This window comes from Saccopteryx leptura, chromosome 10, assembly GCF_036850995.1.
Source record: "Saccopteryx leptura isolate mSacLep1 chromosome 10, mSacLep1_pri_phased_curated, whole genome shotgun sequence".
NCBI lineage: Eukaryota > Metazoa > Chordata > Mammalia > Chiroptera > Emballonuridae > Saccopteryx > Saccopteryx leptura.
Window position 1 is genome coordinate 12059068 of NC_089512.1, and position 20901 is coordinate 12079968.

The following is a 20901-nucleotide window of genomic DNA, read 5'->3' on the forward strand; positions in this document are numbered from 1 at the left end:
GTACTGGGATTTGATATTGTTTGACATTAACGCTTAGGCTGCTATCAAAACTCCCAATAAACTAGAGTTGATATCTCATTTTATGTTTTTATTAATTAGGAAGTGATTTATGAGAAAACTTGTTTTCCATATCAAAGCTGTTCAATACAGGCATATGTTGGAGAGTAGGTTCTAGATCAGTGGTAGTCAACCTGGTCCCTACTGCCCACTAGTGGGTGTTCCAGCTTTCATGGTGGGCGGTAGCGGAGCAACCAAAGTATAAATAAAAAGATAGATTTAACTATAGTGAGTTGTTTTATAAAGACTTATTCTGCCAAACTTAGCGAAAATCCGACATAAAGTACTTGGTAAGTAATTATTATTATATGCTTTAACTTGCTGTAACTCTGCTTTATAAATTTTATAAAGTTCCAGCCCTACTTTATAAATCACCATTACTGTGGAACCAGTGAGCGGTTAGAAAATTTTACTACTAACAGAGATACCAAAGTGGGCGGTAGGTTTAAAAAGGTTGACTACCCCTGTTCTAGATCAATAAAGCCAGTATCAAATAAAGCAAGTCCTGGCCCTGGCCGGTTGGCTCAGCGGTAGAGCGTCGGCCTAGCGTGCGGAGGACCCGGGTTCGATTCCCGGCCAGGGCACATAGGAGAAGCGCCCATTTGCTTCTCCACCCCTCCGCCGCACTTTCCTCTCTGTCTCTCTCTTCCCCTCCCGCAGCCAAGGCTCCATTGGAGCAAAGATGGCCCGGGCGTTGGGCATGGCTCTGTGGCCTCTGCCTCAGGCGCTAGAGTGGCTCTGGTCGCAATATGGCGACGCCCAGGATGGGCAGAGCATCCCCCCCTGGGGGGCAGAGCACCGCCCCTGGTGGGCGTGCCGGGTGGATCCCGGTTGGGCGCATGCGGGAGTCTGTCTGTCTCTCCCTGTTTCCAGCTTCAGAAAAATGAAAAAAAAAAAAAAAATAAATAAAGCAAGTCCTAATCTTTTGCTGGAGGGTCTTGCCTTGTAAAAAATGCAACACCTGTGAAACACAATCAAGAGGATCACAATAAAACGAAGTATGCCTGTATACAAAACTGACAATAATAATGTAAGATGCCTGAGAGGGCAGGAGGGTTAGACGTGAAAGAACAAGACGTGATTCACCTGAGATCAGAGGCACAGTTAGTTAATCTACATACAGGTTTGTAAAGCCTGGTCCTTGCTCAACATCCACATCACCTGGTGACTTGATAGAATTGCAAAACTGTGGGCCTCATCCAGAGCTCCAGAATCAGTAGCTCAGTGCGTGAGGCCCAGAAATGTTTCTTTAACAAGCACGCCAGGTGGTTTTGATGCTCAAGTTTGAGAAGAACTGTGCAGACTTGAATGGCAGGAAGAGAGGAGCTGGAGCTAACGTATTTGAAGGTAGGAATTTGAGGGCGCGGAGTTTTCACAGTTGTAAGCAATCAACTCGAGATCAGAGGGCAGATACAAGGAAGTAACCCTTCGCCTGCTCTTTCCTAAAGGCCGAGGAACCCGAGGAGCAGGCTTCTGAGTCCTCAGATACCCACAGGAGCTCCGGAGGGCGTCAGAAAGGAAAAGGATGGAAGGAAACGGGAAAGGGCAGTGAGGCTGTAAAGAAACGATGAGCCTGACCTCTGGTGGCACAGTGGATTAAGCGTTGACCTGGAACGCTGAGGTCGCCGGTTCAAAACCCTGGGCTTGCCTGGTCAAGGCACATATGGGGGTTGATGCTTCCTGCTCCCCCCCCCCCGGCTCTCTCTCTTCTCTAAAATGAATAAATAAATAAAATTTTAAGAAACGATGAGATCCCGGGGCTCCAGAACCCCCAACTATGTAACCAGTGTCTAGGTAAGCCCCACCACATGCCCAAGATCCCCGACTCCACACCATGTACGGATGGACTAACGGTCCGTCTCCAACGCTTACTTCCGGCCCCAGCCAATAGGAACCAAAACCGCTCAGCCAGTCAGCGTCCTGCGCTTCTTCCGGCGTTCTGCGTGCTGCCCTGGAGACGGGACGGGCGAATCCAAACGCGGAGGGGTGCTGAGCTCGCAAGGCCGGACGCTGACGCCAGCAGCCACGCTTCCCTCCAGCATTTCCTACCCTGGTTGAGGGTCGGTGGAGTCGTCCTAAGGCTGGGCGCGAGGCCGTTTGGGTTGAAAGCGGTGCCCCAGCATAACCACTTCCAGGCCTCAGCCAATAGAAACCGAAACTGTCCAGCCAATCAGTGCCCTGCGCTCTTTCCGGCGTTCTGCGTGCTGCCCTGGAGACGGGATGGGCGACTCCAAACGCGTAGGGGCGCTGGACCTGCACGGCCTGCCGCTACTTCTTTGGGTCCCACCTTACTCCTTGCTTCGCCCCCAGCCTCTGGCCAGTGGCCCCGTCCTGTGAGGATAGGGTCCGAGACGTGCGCCCTGGGGAGAGCCTCCTGGTGGGTCTGTTGCATCTACCCACCCAGGGACCAGGTGAGGGGGAGTTTTAGGGGCATGAATCTGGGTTCGCTGCTCCCTCAGCCAGCGGGATAGAGGCTGCAGGTCTAGAGGGGCGCTGCCCACTCCCTCACTCTTCTCCCCCCCCCGCCGCCCCTCCGTCCGCCGTCAGACGAAGTTTAAAACCCGCAGTTAATTCGGTCTCTACTGTGCTGCGAGGAGGCGCACCTGTTGAGTGCTTAGCAACATACCTTGCCGCTTAACAAAGTGCCTGGTCGCCTTTTAGGTCTTCGGGAAAGGGTGACTTGGCCTGCGCTTCGCAAAGTTGAGCGTGCATCCGGAGGGCGAGTTGAAACATTGCTGGGCCTGGATTCCAGAATTTCGGATTCAGTATAGGTCTGCGTTAGTTGGCGAGAATTTGCATCTCTGTCGAGTTCCCAGGTGTTGCTGATGCTGCTGGTGCGGGAGTTAAAGATTTTGTAGGTGGGAATGATTGAGAGGAGGGTTCCAGGCTTTACCTGCGTGCCCCTTATCACCTGGTCTGTTCCAGAGTCTGTTGAATGTTAGCCCTACCCCCTGGGTTTCAAATGCCTCATTTGCTTGTATGTGTGATTTGTTCTGGTTTCTGACTTCTCAGATTATCTGGGTGAATTTTTAGATTAAAAGAGGTTTAAATTATGCACCGCGTTTATAGAAAGTGTGCAAGACAAAACTGTGTCTGAAAGTTACACGCCTGGGTGAGAAAACGATGGAGAAATCCAAGAAACTAATACCGTAACTGTGGATGTAAGTCAAGGGAGTAGGAGATGTGGTTGTTACAGGTTCTTGGAGGGATTTCGGGAATGGCTGGCAAAGGGCTTTTCTGACCTGGGTTCTGAGTACAGCGGTGTACCTATTATAATAATTCATTAAACTATACATTTATTTTGTTGGGTTTTCCATGTTTGTGTTTTGTTTTATAGTTTAAGAGGTAACAAATTTTTTGAAATTGATATTGGGAAGTCTAAGGTGAGGGATATCCTGAGATTGAATAAAAAAGAATCTTAAAGTCATGGAATTTCAAATTGGAAGATAACTTAGAAGATCACCTTGTTTTCAAGAAATTAATTACTCATTTTACATAAAAACTTCAGCATCTTTTGCTGATATATTTGAAACTTTAATTAAGGTCTCATTTTTTTTTTTCTGGTGTAGTATCTTCATTTTAACAGTGTTGATTTGGTCTTATTTTAGGTTATATTACATATCATGTATTGTTTACCTTTTGCCACGTTACTCTTGTTTAGGCTGCATTTGGGTGGGTCATGAGTCAGGATTGGTTCTTATTAATGAATAGTTTTTAGGGAGGGGAGGAATGTAAAAGGAACTTAGTAAAACTGTTCATTAAAGAAAATGGATACTATCTGTGCCCTTTTTTGGTTTCTATTGATTTAAATTCAGAATTCTCCCACATACTTTCTGCTTAGAATTTTTAAAATTTTCACTATCATTAGACTGGTTTCTTCTGATTTGCTCTAGATTCTGGGTTTATAATTCAAATAACTAAATGTAATTACTAGCCTGTATATTTTTATAGTAGAATTTTCTCCATTTTACAGTAAGTTTTAGTTTCATTAGACAATGGAGTCATAGAATTTGTTATTCCTAGATTCTTAGATTACTGGTTTCCTATAATGAGACAGGGGTCAGCAAACTACTGCCTACTGGCCAAATCTGGCTCTGCTTGTTTTTGTATGGCCTACAACTGAGGATGAATAAGATCTAATGTACATCATACTGATTATAGTCAACAGTAGTACATACTTCAAAGTCACTAAGAGACTAGATCATAAATGTTTTCACCACAAAAAAGAAATGATAATGTGATGTGAAAGAGGTGTTACTATGTAAATATATCAAATCAACATGATATAATATTACATGTCAATTATATCACTAAGATATTGAGATATAATTAACACATATAAAATGTACCCTTTTAAAATGCACAATTTAGTAATTTTTGGTGTATTAACAAAGTTGTACAACCATTAGCATTATCTAATTTCAGTACATTTTCATCTATCCCCAAAGAAACTCCGTACTATTAACTTACTTCTTTCTTGCATTCTCTGTTTCTAAGGAATGTTGCTATAGATTCTGACTTAAACATAAGCTGTGTTTACAGAGGCTGTCTTACTGCTTGGATAATTTCTGGGATGTTTTCTATAGTCTAGTGTGGATAATTCTCCAAAAGAGATGCCAATTTAAAAGATATTTTTAGTTGAATAAATACTTTGATTATATAAATATTTTTAATTTTAATTTTTATTTATTTATTTATTTTTACAGGGACAGAGAGAGAGTCAGAGAGGGATAGATAGGGACAGACAGACAGGAACGGAGAGAGATGAGAAGCATCAATCATCAGTTTTTCGTTGGGACTCCTTAGTTGTTCATTGATTGCTTTCTCATATGTACCTTGACCGTGGGCCTTCAGCAGACCGAGTAACCCCTTGCTCGAGCCAGCGACCTTGGGTCCAAGCTGGTGAGCTTTTTTTGGCTCAAGCCAGATGAGCCCGCGCTCAAGCTGGCAACCTCGGGGTCTCGAACCTGGGTCCTTCCATATCCCAGTCTGACGCTCTATTCACTGCACCACCACCTGGTCAGGCATATAAATATTTTTGAGACTATGTTAAGATACCAAAATTACTATTTCACTTGACTTATAAAGAAAATCTAGTCGGATAGAAGATTACATCAAATCCTTACTCATGAAAAACGGGATTTTATTGGTCAAGAAAATGAATTCTTTTAACTGCTTATATTGTAGATCAGTGGTAGTCAACCTGGTCCCTACCGCCCACTAGTGGGTGTTCCAGCTTTCATGGTGGGCGGTAGCGGAGCAACCAAAGTATAAATAAAAAGATAGATTTAACGATAGTAACTTGTTTTATAAAGATTTATCCTGCCAAACTTAGTGAAAATCTGACATAAAGTACTTGGTAAGTAATTATCATTATAAGCTTTAACTTGCTTGTAATTCTGCTTTATAAATTTTATAAAGTAAAGTTCCTTCCCTACTTTATAAATCACTATTACTGTGGAACTGGTGGGCAGTTAGAAAATTTTACTACTAACAGAGATACAAAAGTGGGTGGTAGGTATAAAAAGGTTGACTAACCCTGTTGTAGATGATCAAGTGATTGGTTTAAAAAAATCTTCACTTAAAACAGGAGTTAGCAACAGGCCTTAAATAATATATAAATGAATTGAGCTTGGGCTATGTTCCAATTAAACTTTATTTACAAAACCAGGTAACAGGCTGAATTTGGCCTGGAAACCAGTAGTTTGCTAACTTCTGACTTCGAATAATATTGTTTTATGCAATCTCTGTGGATTAGATGGAAATACTGTCATTTGTTTAGAGAGTATTTTTACATACATTGTTTCATTTGCTTCTCCTAATTTGAGGGTTAGTGGGACATATATTGCCCATCATTATACAGGGATCATTATACAGCAACTCATTGGCAGGAGCTGCTTTCCATTGTGCACAGGTGTCAAAGAGGCATTGGCTAAAATTGCCTTCGTTTGCTGATTTTGGTACGTGTGTTGAAAACAGCTGTCATTTTCCCTATTTTTGTTTTTAGGAACAAAATTCAACTTTAGGAAGCTGAATATGGGTTAGGGAATTGTTTGTTTATTTTCACCTTAGCTTTTTATCATCCTACAAAAAGAAAGACACTGGCATCCAACACTTACTTGCAGGTGAATCTTCAGAATTTATAGAATTGTTAGATTTATTTACATATTAAATATCTTAGGGCCCCTGGTCGGCAAACCGCGGCTTGCGAGCCACATGTGGCGCTTTGGCCCCTTGAGTGTGGCTCTTCCACAAAATCCCACGTGCGGGTGCTAACTCGATAAGGAATGTACCTACCTATATAGTTTAAGTTTAAAACATTTGGCTCTCAAAAGAAATTTCAATCGTTGTGCTGTTGATATCTGGCTCTGTTGACGAATGAGTTTGCCGACCACTCTGACCTAGGCTAATTAATCATGCCATTAACTGGCCTTTATGTGTGTCACTTTTGTTTCTGATTCAGGAGCTGGCGATGCTATTAGGCTGGCATTTTGTCAGGTGTGAGAAGCCGGCCCAGAGATGGAAAACTTCATTCTGTATGAGGAGATAGGCCGGGGAGCCAAGACCATCGTCTACAAAGGGCGGCGGAAGGGAACGATCAATTTTGTAGCTATTCTTTGCACTGATAAGTGCAAAAGGCCTGAAATAACCAACTGGGTAAGTCAAGTGTGTTCCCTTCCCTCTGGCAAAGGACAGAGCTGTGACTGGGGAGAATAAGTGGCAGGAAAACAGTGTATTGCACCCACCATAGCAAGTGCCACGTTTTCAGTCTGGACGGGCCTCCTTTCGTCTGTTTAGTGCCACCAGTCCTGAATGACTGATAAACATACCCAAGTCATTAGCAGCTCGGAGTTCTGTTTGCTTCGATCAGAGTCAGGGAGAATATAGTCTATGTTAGATCATTTACTTTTTCATTGAATGTATGATTATGAAGCTTTCCAAAGGGAGGACTTGGGAGAGAGCGACTTGGGTTGAAATAGCTGGGCCACGTCACAGCCCCAGCTCCTTGGACCAAGCCTAACCCCCTCCCTTTTTTTTATTGTAGTAAAATACACACAACACAAAATTTACCACTTTAACCATTTTTAAGTGTGTAGGTTGGTGGTATTGAGTTCATGCATATTGCTGTGCAGCCATTACCATCTCCAGAACTCTTTTTTTTTTAAAGATTCTAATTATTGGCCCTGGCCGGTTGGCTCAGTGGTAGAGCGTCGGCCTGGCATGCGGAAGTCCCCGGTTCAATTCCCGGCCAGGGCACACAGGAGAAGCACCCATCTGCTTCTCCACCCCTCCCCCTCTCCTTCCTCTCTGTCTCTCTCTTCCCCTCCGTCAGCCAAAGCTCCATTGGAGCTAAGATGGCCCGGGCGCTGGGGATGGCTCCATGGCCTCTGCCCCAGGCGCTAGAATGGCTCTGGTCGCAACGGAGCGACGCCTCAGATGGGCAGAGCATCGCCCCCTGGTGGGCATGCCGGGTGGATCCCCGTCGGGCGCATGCGGGAGTCTGTCTGACTGCCTCCCCGTTTCCAGCTTCAGAAAAATACAGAAAAAAAAAAGATTCTAATTATTGATTTTTAGGGAGAGGAGAGAGAGAAAGAGAGAGAGAGAGAAGGGGAGAGGAGTAGGAAGCATCAACTCCCATATATGCCTTGACCAGGCAAGCCCAGGGTTTCGAACCGGTGACTTCAGTGTTCCAGGTCAACGCTTTATCCACTGCGCCACCACAGGTTAGGCCAAGACTTTTTTTAGAGGAAGTTTTAGGTTCACAGCAAAATTAAGAGGAAGGTAACAGAGATTTCCCATATACTCTCTGCCCCACACATTCATAACCTCCCCCATTATCAGCACCCCTGCAACAAGGGGCACATTTCTTTTTTTTGTTGTTTTTTTGTTGTTGTTGTTGTTTTTTTTTTTTCATTTTTCTGAAGCTGGAAATAGGGAGAGACAGTCAGACAGACTCTCGCATGCGCCCGACCGGGATCCACCCGGCACGCCACCCATGGGGCCATGCTCTGCCTACCAGGGGGCGATGCTCTGCCCATCCTGGGCGTCGCCATGTTGCGACCAGAGCCACTCTAGCGCCTGAGGCAGAGGCCACAGAGCCATCCCCAGCACCCGGGCCATCTTTGCTCCAATGGAGCCTTGGCTGCGGGAGGGGAAGAGAGAGACAGAGAGGAAAGCGCGGCGGAGGGGTGGAGAAGCAAATGGGCGCTTCTCCTGTGTGCCCTGGCCGGGAATCAAACCCGGGTCCTCCGCACGCTAGGCCGACGCTCTACCGCTGAGCCAACCGGCCAGGGCGGCACATTTCTACAATTGATGAAACTTACCTTGAAACATCATAATCACCCAAAGTCCGTAGCTGACATTAGGATTCACTTTTGGTGTTGGACATTCCACGGGTTTGGACCAGTGTATAATGACATGTGTCTGTCATTACGGTACCTACCACACGAAGAGTCTCATTGCCCTAAAAATTCTCTGTGCTTTCTCTACTCCCCTTTCCTCCCCCTGCCACCCCTGCCTCCCCCTACCTCCCTCTAACTCCCCCTGCCTCCCCCTGCCTCCTCCTGCCTCCCCTGCCTCCCCCTGCCTCCCCCTGCCTCCCTCTGACTCCCCCTACCTCCCCCTGCCTCCCCCTGACTCCCCCTACCTCCCCCTGCCTCCCTCTGACTCCCCCTACCTCCCCCTGCCTCCCTCTGACTCCCCCTGCCTCCCCCTGCCTCCTCCTGCCTCCCCTGCCTCCCCCTGCCTCCTCCTGCCTCCCCTGCCTCCCCCTGCCTCCCTCTGACTCCCCTGCCTCCCCCTGCCTCCCTCTGACTCCCCCTACCTCCCCCTGCCTCCCTCTGACTCCCCCTACCTCCCCCTGCCTCCCTCTGACTCCCCCTACCTCCCCCTGCCTCCCTCTGACTCCCCCTGCCTCCCCCTGCCTCCCTCTGACTCCCCCTGCCTCCCCCTGCCTCCCCTGCCTCCCCTGCCTCCCCCTGCCTCCCTCTGACTCCCCCTACCTCCCCCTGCCTCCCCCTGCCTCCCTCTGACTCCCCCTACCTCCCCCTGCCTCCCTCTGACTCCCCCTGCCTCCCCTGCCTCCTCCTGCCTCCCCTGCCTCCCCCTGCCTCCCTCTGACTCCCCTGCCTCCCCCTGCCTCCCTCTGACTCCCCCTGCCTCCCTCTGACTCCCCCTACCTCCCCCTGCCTCCCCCTGCCTCCCTCTGACTCCCCCTACCTCCCCCTGCCTCCCTCTGACTCCCCCTACCTCCCCCTGCCTCCCTCTGACTCCCCCTACCTCCCCCTGCCTCCCTCTGACTCCCCCTACCTCCCCCTGCCTCCCTCTGACTCCCCCTACCTCCCCCTGCCTCCCTCTGACTCCCCCTGCCTCCCCCTGCCTCCTCCTGCCTCCCCTGCCTCCCCCTGCCTCCCTCTGACTCCCCTGCCTCCCCCTGCCTCCCTCTGACTCCCCCTACCTCCCCCTGCCTCCCTCTGACTCCCCCTACCTCCCCTGCCTCCCTCTGACTCCCCCTACCTCCCCCTGCCTCCCTCTGACTCCCCCTGCCTCCCCCTGCCTCCCTCTGACTCCCCCTGCCTCCCCCTGCCTCCCCTGCCTCCCCTGCCTCCCCCTGCCTCCCTCTGAATCCCCCTACCTCCCCCTGCCTCCCCCTGCCTCCCTCTGACTCCCCCTGACTCCCCCTACCTCCCCCTGCCTCCCTCTGACTCCCCCTGCCTCCCCTGCCTCCTCCTGCCTCCCCTGCCTCCCCCTGCCTCCCCCTACCTCTCCCTGCCTCCCTCTGACTCCCCCTACCTCCCCCTGCCTCCCTCTGACTCCCCCTACCTCCCCCTGCCTCCCTCTGACTCCCCCTACCTCCCCCTGCCTCCCTCTGACTCCCCCTACCTCCCCCTGCCTCCTGCTGTCTCCCCCTACCTCCCCCTGCCTCCCTCTGACTCTCCCTGCCTCCCCCTGCCTCCTCCTGCCTCCCCTGCCTCCCTCTGACTCCCCCTGCCTCCCCTGCCTCCTCCTGCCTCCCCCTGCCTCCCCTGCCTCCCCCTGCCTCCCTCTGACTCCCCCTGCCTCCCCCTAACTCCCCCTGCCTCCCCCTGCCTCCCCCTGCCTCCCTCTGATTCCCCCTGCCTCCCCCTGCCTCCTCCTGCCTCTCCTGCCTCCCCCTGCCTCCCTCTGACTCCCCCTACCTCCCCCTGCCTCCCTCTGACTCCCCCTACCTCCCCCTGCCTCCCTCTGACTCCCCCTGCCTCCCCCTGCCTCCCTCTGACTCCCCCTGCCTCCCCCTGCCTCCCTCTGACTCCCCCTGCCTCCCCCTGCCTCCCTCTGACTCCCCCTGCCTCCCCCTGCCTCCCTCTGACTCCCCCTGCCTCCCCCTGCCTCCCTCTGACTCCCCCTGCCTCCCCCTGCCTCCCTCTGACTCCCCCTGCCTCCCCCTGCCTCCCGCTGTCTCCCCTGCCTCCCCCTGCCTCCTGCTGTCTCCCCCTGCCTCCCCCTGCCTCCTGCTGTCTCCCCCTACCTCCCCCTGCCTCCTGCTGTCTCCCCTGCCTCCTCTGCCTCCTCTGCCTCCCCTGCCTCCCCTGCCTCCTGCTGTCTCCCCCTACCTCCCCCTACCTCCTGCTGTCTCCCCCTGCCTCCCCCTGCCTGCCTCCCTTTGACTCCCCCTGCCTCCCCCTGCCTCCCCCTGCCTCCCTCTGTCTCCCCCTACCTCCCCCTGCCTCCTGCTGTCTCCCCCTACCTCCCCTACCTCCTGCTGTCTCCCCCTACCTCCTCCTGCCTCCTGCTGTCTCCCCCTACCTCCCCCTGCCTCCTGCTGTCTCCCCCTGCCTCCCCTGCCTCCCCCTGCCTCCCTCTTTCTTTCTTAGACTGAATAATATTCCATCATGTGTATATGCGACGTTTGGCTTATCCGTTCACCTGCATGTAGACATTTGGATTGCTTTCACGTGTCATCTGTTGTGAATAATGCTGTGGGAATATGGGTATGCAAATATTTTGAGACTCTGCTTTCACTCCGGTGTGTATATTCCCAGAAGTGGAATTGCTGGATCCCATGGTAACTCCGTTTACTTTTTTGAGGAACGTCCATACTGTTTTCCGCGGAGGCCGTATCATTTAACCTTTCCACCAACAGTGACTAAAGGATCTCGCTTCTCTACATCTTTACCAATACTTGTTACTTTCCATTTTTTGTTTTTCTTGAAAACAGGCGTTATAATGGGTGTGAGGAGATGCTGGCTTTTGAAAGGAGTGTGGACAGTTGAGGGGAGATGGGTGTGTGTGACATGATGCAGGTTAGTTGTTGGGAACACAAGGAGTCTCTTCTGGTTAGGTTTTCTCTGAGACGGAAAACGAAGCCATCCGTTAGGAGCGGCAGGGATGGGCAGGCAGTGTTCGGGAAAGCGGTGTGAACAGTTCCTTGGAGGACTGGCTGGCTGGAGCCATTTGAGACGGGATCATAAGCTGAAGGAGGATCTGTCGGCATGGTTTGTGTCTGCTTCAGCTGTGTGGGTGTCTACAGTGTGGAATTTGCCCAGAATTGGAGTCCTAGAGTGAGCGAGCTGGACAGGAAGTGAGTGTTGGTCACGCACTGGGGTGTGGGGAAGAGATGGACATAATGCAGTTATTAGTAAAAACCTTGCACTGCTGCCCAATAGAAGTATAAAAGGGGCTACAAATCTAATTTTTAAGTTCATAGTAGCCCCATTGAAAAATGAAAAATAGGTGAAATTAAATTTTTTTCCTTTTTTTCCAATTGAGAGGAGGGGGGATAGACTCCTTGCACACGCCCTGACTGGGATCCGCCCGGCAACCTGTCTGGGGCCGATGCTCTGCCCATCTGGGGCCGTGCTCACAACCGAGCATCGAGCATCGTAGCGTCTGAAGTAGAGGTTCCACAGAGCCATCCTCAGCACCTGGGGCTGATGTGCTCGAACCAGTTCATCCTTGGCTGTGGGAGGAGAAGAGGGAGAGAAAAAAAGAGAGGAGAGGGGGAAGGGTGGAGAAGCAGACAGGCGCTTCTCCTGTGTGCCCTGGCCGGGAATCGAACCCGGGGCCTCCACACGCTGGGCTGATGCTCTACCACCCAGCCAACCAGCCAGGGCCATAATTTTATTAATTTATTTTATTTACTCCAATATATCATATATAGTGTGTTATTTCAACATGTAGTTGATATAAAAGTTATTAATATTTTTCTTTTTATTTTTTTATTTTTCTGAAACTGGAAACAGGGAGGCAGTTAGACAGACTCCCGCATGTGCCCGACCGGGATCCACCCGGCATGCCCACCGGGGGCTATATTCTGCCCCTCTGGGGCATCGCTCTGTTGCATCCAGAGCCATTCTAGCGCCTGAGGCAGAGGCCAAGGAGCCATCCCCAGCACCCGGGCCATCTTTGCTCCAATGTAGCCTCGGCAGCAGTAGGGGAAGAGAGAGACAGAGAGGAAGGAGAGGGGGAGGGGTGGAGAAGCAGATGGGTGCTTCTCCTGTGTGCCCTGGCCGGGAATCAAACCCGGGACTCCTGCATGCCAGGCCGAAGCTCTACCGCTGAGCCAACCGGCCAGGGCCATATTTTTCTTTTTCGATGTGCAGTATTCAGTATCTGGTGTACATTTTACACATAGAGCTTGTCTCTGTTCAGACCAGCTGCTTCTCCAGGGCGCAGCCGCCCTTGTGGTGTGTGGCCCTGTATTGGACAGTGCAGGCCCCAGATGGGCGGTTGAGGTGGGGGCCGAGGGGCCCGGGGTCTGAAGAGGGATAGAGGGGGTGTCGGGTCGGTGTGCTGGCCTGAGTTCCGTTGGCATTTCCAAGGCTCTCCCCCTTCCCCTGCCCGAGTCAGTGGGTACCTGTGTAAACATGCTCACCAGTGGCCCCCCATTCTGTAAGGGCCATATCATCGGGGCTTGATTACAAGCTCCTCCTCAAATTCTCTCTCCATCTTTACTTTTGGTTTTCTCCTCATCTGTTTTCTAAGTTACATGGATTCATTTTTATTTATTTGTGTTGCAAATGTGAACCCGCCTCGTCCTTCCCTAGTGTACCGTATTCTATTTTAATAAGAGCTCCGTATCTCCACAAATCGTGGGTCTGTAGTCTGCGTCCAGTGAGAGTAGAATTTGGATGTGATTTTGTTTTTTTAAAGAGAACTGGAAAACAAGAATTGAGAGCGTTTTGGTAGTCATCAGCAGTTCTGGGTTTCAGCGGTTTGCTAATCACACATAGCTGTGGTTTTCCCATGAGATTTTAAAAGGAGGGAGCAAAAATCTCCCAAGCAACTTAGTACTTTTTAATGGCAGGCTTCTTTCTGCATTTTTATTGTTGAATTTTTAATTCACTCTTGACCTAATAGAAATGTACATTTTAAGATCTGTGTTCATTTTAATGATTCTTCTTTTAATAATCTAAGTGAATTGATGATATTAGGATTCCTTAAGAATGTTTTTTAAAAAAATTGTAGACTCCTGAGAGTTCTTTTATAAAGTATATTATAGAGGGACTACATTATCATTGTAGAAAGTTTGGACCATATAGAAAAATAAATAAAGGAAAACAGCATTCTTCTATTACCTGAAGACAGTGATTGTTACATTTTGGTTTGTTTCTTCTAGTCTTTTCTCCTGTTAATTAAAAAAATAATTTTCTAATGATGATATCATATAATTTTGTTTCTTGCCTTTTCACTTAGTATTATAACTATCATTTTTCCATGTTGCTCTGAAATTAAGTAAACATTTTAATGCTGGCATAATATTTTGTAAGTTGATATATAGCTTATTTTACTATATTATTGAGCGTTTAGGTTTTTTTACATAGTAAATTTTTAAATTCCTTTTATGAAAGTAGTGTGTACTTAATATAGAAAATAGAAAAAAATAGAATAAAAAAGTAATTCTGTTCATTACAACAGCTTTTTTGGATGTATACCTTTTGGCCATTTTCCTATGAATAATTTATTTTTTTGCAATATTGTATTTACCCAAACATACAAAACTATATTGCACAAGTTTTTAAAAAATCATTTTTAAAATTGCGCACTAAATTAGCATTTTTCCATGTGACCTGCCTTCATATCCATCATTTTGATGTCCGTAAACAATTTCACCAAATGAATTTCATTATTTTCCATTTCCCAATTGCATATTTACGTGTTTTTTAATGGATGCGAGAGTTTTAAGGACTTTTTTAGTGTGAATGTTGTGTCTTATAGGTTCGCCTCACCCATGAAATTAAACACCAGAATATTGTAACTTTTCATGAATGGTATGAAACCAGCAATCATTTGTGGCTAGTAGTGGAACTCTGCACAGGTAAGCCACGGTATTTGGTTTTAAAAAAACATGGGATGTAGGTTTTGTTATTTTCCTTTCTTTTGCAAATGTAAGTGTTGATATTATTGACTATGTTAACTTGAAAATCTCGTTTGATGGATATTAGGGAAGGGTAAGGAGCTAAGATGTTTGGTAAGAGGAAGATTTATTTCATTTATTTTTATTTGTTAAAATTTTTTTTAGAGAAGGGGAGGCAGAGAGACAGACTCCTGCATGCTCCCTGACTAGGATCCACCCGGCATGACCACCAGGGGGCGATGCTCTGCCCATCGGGGGCCCTTGCTCTGTTACAGCTGGAACCATTTTTTAGTGCCTGAAATGGAGGCCATGGAGCCATCCTCAGTGCCTGGGGCCAACTTGCTCTAATTGAGCCATGGCTGCAGGAGGGGAAGAGAAGACAGAGAGAGAGAGAGAAATGAGAGGGGGATGGGTGGAGAAGCAGATGGTCACTTCTCCTGTGTGCCCTGGCCAGGACATCCACATGCTGGGCCAACTCTCTACCACTGAGCCAACCAGCCAGGGTCAAGAGGAAGATTTATGTAAAGTTCAATTTGGTATTAACTTTGGCATCAAAAGTTAGTAAACCACTTACATAAAAATTTTGAAATGTTGTTTAGAGGTAATTTATCAAACCAATTTTTCCATTTAATGAAAACAAAGTAGGACAACTAGCTATTAATTAGCTCATTAGTTTATAAAGTGATTTTTTTTTTTTTTTCTGAAGCTGGAAACGGGGAGAGACAGTCAGACAGACTCCCGCATGCGCCCGACCAGGATCCACCTGGCACGCCCACCAGGGGCAACGCTCTGCCCACCAGGGGGCGTCGCTCTGCTGCAACCAGAGCCACTCCAGCGCCTGGGGCAGAGGCCAAGGAGCCATCCCCAGCGCCCGGGCCATCTTTGCTCCAATGGAGCCTTGGCTGCGGGAGGGGAAGAGAGAGACAGAGAGGAAGGAGAGGGGGAGGGGTGGAGAAGCAGATGGGCGCTTCTCCTGTGTGCCCTGGCCGGGAATCGAACCCGGGACTTCTGCACGCCAGGCCGACGCTCTACCACTGAGCCAACTGGCCAGGGCCTAAAGTGATTTTTTTTAATGAACTGAATACTTGCTGTTTATAAAAACTTAAGCAATGTGGAAACATATAAAGATGAATCAACAAATAACACCACCTAGGGATAGAGAAGTAACACTTTAGCGTTCTTGTTACAGCTTCCTAAGACTGTATACAGGGAGAAAGGTGACTGAATACATAGATACTCTCTGGCTTTTAGTTTCAGTGTCTTCAGGGAAAAAAAATCTTAACAAGTACCACAGTTAGTATACTTCTGTTTTTTCACTGAGTAAAATGAAGATTCATTGTAATTATATCTAGCTTTATGAGTCTTGCCGATTATATTGGCATTTAGATTTTGTAAAACTTTGATGGCAGAGGTGTGACGGGGACTGGGGAATGGTAGAGAGATAGAATTCCCCAGGTGTCTGCCTTTGGCCCGTTATTTCCTCAGTAGTGTGCACTAAGGGAATGATTTTCTAAGGGGTATGGAAAGGCCCCATTTTTTTTCTTTTTCTTTTTTCTTTCTTTTTTTTTTTTTTTGCTCTGCAGTAGTTTGCAGAATGTGACCTAACTTTGCACAGGAGTAAATGTGACTCTAAATTTGCGTAATATGATTTAAGTGCATTGTTTGGGTTAGTGTTTACCACAAAATTTTGCAGCTGTTCAATTCCTCAGGGCTCTGGAGCGAGGAATCCCAGCACCAGGGTGCTTCTTCCTGCATCCCACCTGCTCACGCCCGAAGCAGCCCCAGACCGCACAGCCGGCCTCCCTGGGCTGGCCCTGAGTGTGGACATGGATTTCTGATAGGGTGCTTGTCCTTCGGGTTCGTTTGCAGGTGTGTTCCCCCAGGAGACTCTCCAGGCGCACTTGACTCGATCCCTTTCTTCATCCCAGGATCTTCCAGCATGCAGCCTCGTGGAGGCACTGTGTAATGTTGGGGGGCTTAAAATGGGTGACTTGAATCCACTTGCAGGTGGTTCCTTAGAAATGGTTATTGCTCAAGACAAGAACCTCCCAGAAGATGTTGTAAGAGAATTTGGGACTGACCTGATTACTGGATTGCACCATCTTCACCAGCTTGGCATTCTCTTTTGTGACATTTCTCCTGGGAAGGTAATTCATGAAAGCTTCGATTTCCTAACTGCTTGTGTTCTTAAGGTACTGTGCTTCCTCCCAGGTCTTTTTATTGTTGGATACAATTTTAAGTATGAAACATCTTGAAATTTTAACATTTTTTAAATAAAAGGAAACTATATATATTTTAGCTATCTGTTTAGCTCCCTGTTGAAGTCCTTCCAGAATGCAGAGCCCCCCCCCCCCATTTCAGAGCCCAGGGAGTAATTATAACGGCTGAGGTGTATTGCCAACGACGAGGTCCACAGACCTGTGAATAGGGCCCTCCATTCTTAGAGTACACAGCTATGAGCCATTACTTCAGTTTGGTAGTGAGGTTTTTGGCTATTTATGTATGATTCCTGATATTATAGCTACAATGACTTTGTTGTTGTTGTTAAACTAATTATCCATAACTACCCGTGCTTCCATGTAGTTGTCAGGAACCCTGTTTGGCTTCTTAGTCACAGCTGACAGGGACATTCAGGAGCCGTGTGCCCTGGACAAGTTCTCCCCCCTCTCTCTGTCTTTGTTTCTTGTCTCTGACATGGAGACAGATGTTTCAGGGTGATTGTGACGATTACATGTTAAGTTTGGGAGAAGCTTCTAGGACACTTTCTGGTACGTAATGTGCCCTGAATCAGGGACATCAATTATCTTTGTAAGTACATGATTTTAGGGATTGTTTTATTACTGGTTTGAGTTGCTACTGTTCTTTTGGTAATGGGTATATAAAAAAGTGAAAAGTTGGATATTTCCTTGTTAAACATAATTATAAGCCATCGGTGTGAGAACACAATTAAACCTAAAAAACTCCATAAAAGCTCTTGTAATGAGTAAAAAATCCTTGTTTGAAAGTCATATACTCGTCATATAAAGTCTCTAGCCACTTCGTTGTGGTCACAGCCCTGAAAGCAGCCAGGAGTGGTACGCAAATGCATAGGTGTGGTTTGTTTCAATAGAACTTTATTCTTGGACTTTAAAATTTGAATCTCATATAATTTTCACGTGTCAAGAAATATGACCTTATTATTTTTTCAACCATTCGGAAATGTAGAAAGCACTCTTAGCCGGTGGCTGCGCAGAACCAGGTGCTGGCTGGGGTTTGAGGCTGCCCTGTACTGGCTTCTGTGTGGGAGTTGTTTAAATGGGGTCTGGCATCAGCTGTTTATAATCTAGGAAATTCAGGCTGGTTTGTGATGTAACTTTTATTCTAAAACTGGGGTTGGCAGCGTCGGGCAGGGTGCCCGTTTCTGTGAACGGTGTTCTATTGGAATACGGCCTCACCCTTTCATTTGTGTATGTTGGTGGCTGTGGTGTTGAGTAGTCGACACCAAGACTTATGGTTTGCAAAGTCGGAAAGATTTACTAACGTAAAAAAAAATCTGCTGGCCCCTCCCACTGGTTCTCAAAGTGCGTTCCGCAGACCAGCAGTGTTAGTGTTACCTGGGACTCATTGGAAATGCAGGTTCTTGGACCCACCCCTGACTTGGTGAATCATAAACTCTGGATAGGGACTAGCAGTTTTTCTTAACTATTCTCCCAAGGGATTCTGGTGCTCAAAAACATTTAAAAGTCCCTGTAGACTCTTAACAGACATCCTTAGTATTTGTGGTTAGAAGTTAAGGGCAAACTTTAAATTGCTTTTACAAACCAAAAGCCAGCTTACTCATTGAAACTTCCCATAAAGATTTTTAATGACTCTGGAGAAAAAAATTCAAAGTAGTAGAACATTGGTTTCTGGCATAGTTTCAACCATCAACATATAACTTCTAGTCACAAATGATATTAGCAGACTTGAGTACGGAGCACCTGCTAATCACTGTTCAAACTCCTTTGCATGATAACCTCAGTTAATCCTTCCAACAGTCTGAAGTTAAGTATAATTTTTTTCATTTTATAGGTTGAGAGACTGTGATTTAGAAAGGTCAAATTAAGTAAATTCTTCAGGTCAGATTGCCTGTAAGTGGCGGTGGGCCTACAGCTCACATTTAGGTGTCTAACTTCAAAACCTTTGCTTTAATTGTACATTGTAGGAACAACACCTCTGACAGGTGGGTTTTCAAATCCTTCTTCAGCTGCAGTGAGGATGAGAGAGTATAGCTTGTTCCATATACATTGTTCTTAAAAGCCTGAGGTTTCCCTGTGTGGTTATATAATGTATGCATTATATACATCTGAAAATGGACAATTTAATATTTGGTTCTATTGTTAAAATGTTGGATTTATTTTTCTTCAGCTTTTTTTTAAAGTAAGCATTTCATCTTTTGAGTTGTAATGAAATAAAAAAGCCACTGCTCACAATGTTTTATGAGGTAATAAGAGGTACTGATGGAAGAGTTTATTGAATTAGCTTCTGACCGTGTGTACCTTTTAATCTGCATAGATACTCTTGGAAGGGCCCGGCACACTGAAGTTCAGTAATTTCTGCCTGGCAAAAGTGGAAGGGGAAAATTTGGAAGAGTTCTTTGCTTTGATGGCCACTGAGGAAGCAGGAGGTGATAGTGGGGAGAATGTACTGAAGAAAAGCATGAAAAGTAGAGTCAAAGGTATGTGGAGAGTTTTAAGATCCTAACTCTAACATTGATAAGAGTGTGGTGGTTATGGGGGGAGGGGGGAGAGGGAGAGGGAAAGGGGGAGGGGGAGGGGCACAAAGAAAACTAGATAGAAGGTGACAGAGGACAATCTGACTTTGGGTGATGGGTATGCAACATAATTGAATGACAAGATAACCTGGACATGTTATCTTTGAATATATGTATCCTGATTTATTGATGTCGCCCCATTAAAAAAATAAAATTATAAAAAAAAAAAAAAAGATCCTAACTCTAGTTGTGGGCCGCCTAAGTTAAATTAGGGGATAATGCTGACCTTTCGTTAGTCAAATAATGTATGGAAAATAGTGATGACCAGAAGTCTGGATACAAGCATGGCTTTGTCGATGGCCTGAAGGTTTCCTTGTGGAACTAATACAGTGTAAGGCACGAGGAACCCCTGGCAGCCCGTCTCTTACCCTGAGCTTTCTCTGTTGCTGACTACTCATAAGAACATAGGGTTTTGTCATAGAGAGGTTTTGTCTCCCTTCTGGCCATATTGTCAGCACTTAGTACAGTGCCTGGCACACACTAGTGGTTCAGTAGCTATTTGTTCAACGTTGTTGAACAGCTGATATTTGCAATTAAGAAAGATTATCAGGGTTTCACTTTTGGGAGGTGATTTTTTTTTTTCAAGGGAGGAAGGGAGATAGAGAGACAGACTCCTGCATGCTCCCTGACCAGGATCCACCTGCAAACTCTGTTTAGGACCAGTGTTCTGTCCATCTGGGGCCATGCTTGTAACTGAGCTATTTTTAGCACCTGAGGTGTAGGCTCCACAGAGCCATCCTCAGCACCCAGGGTCAATGTGCTCGAACTAATTGAGCCATGGCTGTGGGAGAGAAAGAGAGAGAGAGAGAGAGTAAGAAGGGGGAGGAGTGTAGAAGCATATGGTCGCTTCTCCTGTGTGCTCTGACCAGGAATCGAACCTGGGACATCCACATCCTGGGCCAATGCTCTACCACTCAGCCAGCTGGCCAGGCCTGGGAGGTGATTTTAACAGTGAGCTAGGGCCTGGGGTGTTAGCTGTAATTAAGAGGAGAGTGTGAAATGCTATTTCTTGCACCAGAACTTACGAGAGCAGCAGTAAAGAGCTTTGCTCTTCAAGTTCCCTGTAAGAGGTACTTGAGATGTTGAGGCCCTTGAATCTCTAGTCTGTTCACTATTAACGAAAGGGCTTCATGAGAGAGGGCAGCATCCTTAGGCTTGATTGTTACATGGCTAAGGATGGAGGAATGAGGGAAAGGGATGGGAGCAGCAGTTAAATGTAGGCCCCACAAATATAACGAAAGGTAACTTAACTTTCGGGGCCAGTCTTGTATGTGATAAAATTTCATGCCCAAGGAGGAGGCTTGGCATGAGATTCTCAAACATTTCATATGATGACTGGTGTTCTGTGAAAATTAATATTGTGGACTATGTTAGTAGAATATTGTTTTAAGTTATTATTTATGACTTTATTGTAGAAAAAAGAAGGTGATATATTTTAGGAATGCATATTTGAAATAGTCCCTTTTAGTAAGGGGAGGATGTCTGTGTTGTGGACAGATAGGTCAGTTTCTAGCTCAGTTATTTCTGAGCTAGAATAGTTAGAACTGTCCCCATGATGGGGCAGGTTAGCTTCTTTGACCAAGGATGGGAGACACTCTTGTAGCCATTAGTCCTGATCTTCAGGTATCACCAAAGTTATTGGCTACTCACCTTCACATCCCTGTGGTATGAAAATAAAAGGAAAAATAAAACCACTGCTCTTTCTCTAGAGCCTTTG

General features: G+C 46.9%; 1 protein-coding gene across 2 annotated transcripts in view; it reads left to right on the plus strand.

Moving 5' to 3' along the window:
* Positions 1-2281: 2281 nt before the first annotated feature.
* Positions 2282-20901, plus strand: part of ULK4 (unc-51 like kinase 4) — a 418647-nt gene continuing 400027 nt past the window's right edge. For both annotated transcript variants that reach the window (XM_066351269.1, XM_066351270.1), the window contains exons 1-5: positions 2282-2468; positions 6521-6714; positions 14254-14353; positions 16400-16539; positions 18926-19088. In XM_066351269.1, the coding sequence (XP_066207366.1) occupies positions 6577-6714; positions 14254-14353; positions 16400-16539; positions 18926-19088 (541 nt within the window). In that variant the 5' untranslated portion in view covers positions 2282-2468; positions 6521-6576. The remainder of the gene's footprint in view (positions 2469-6520; positions 6715-14253; positions 14354-16399; positions 16540-18925; positions 19089-20901) is intronic.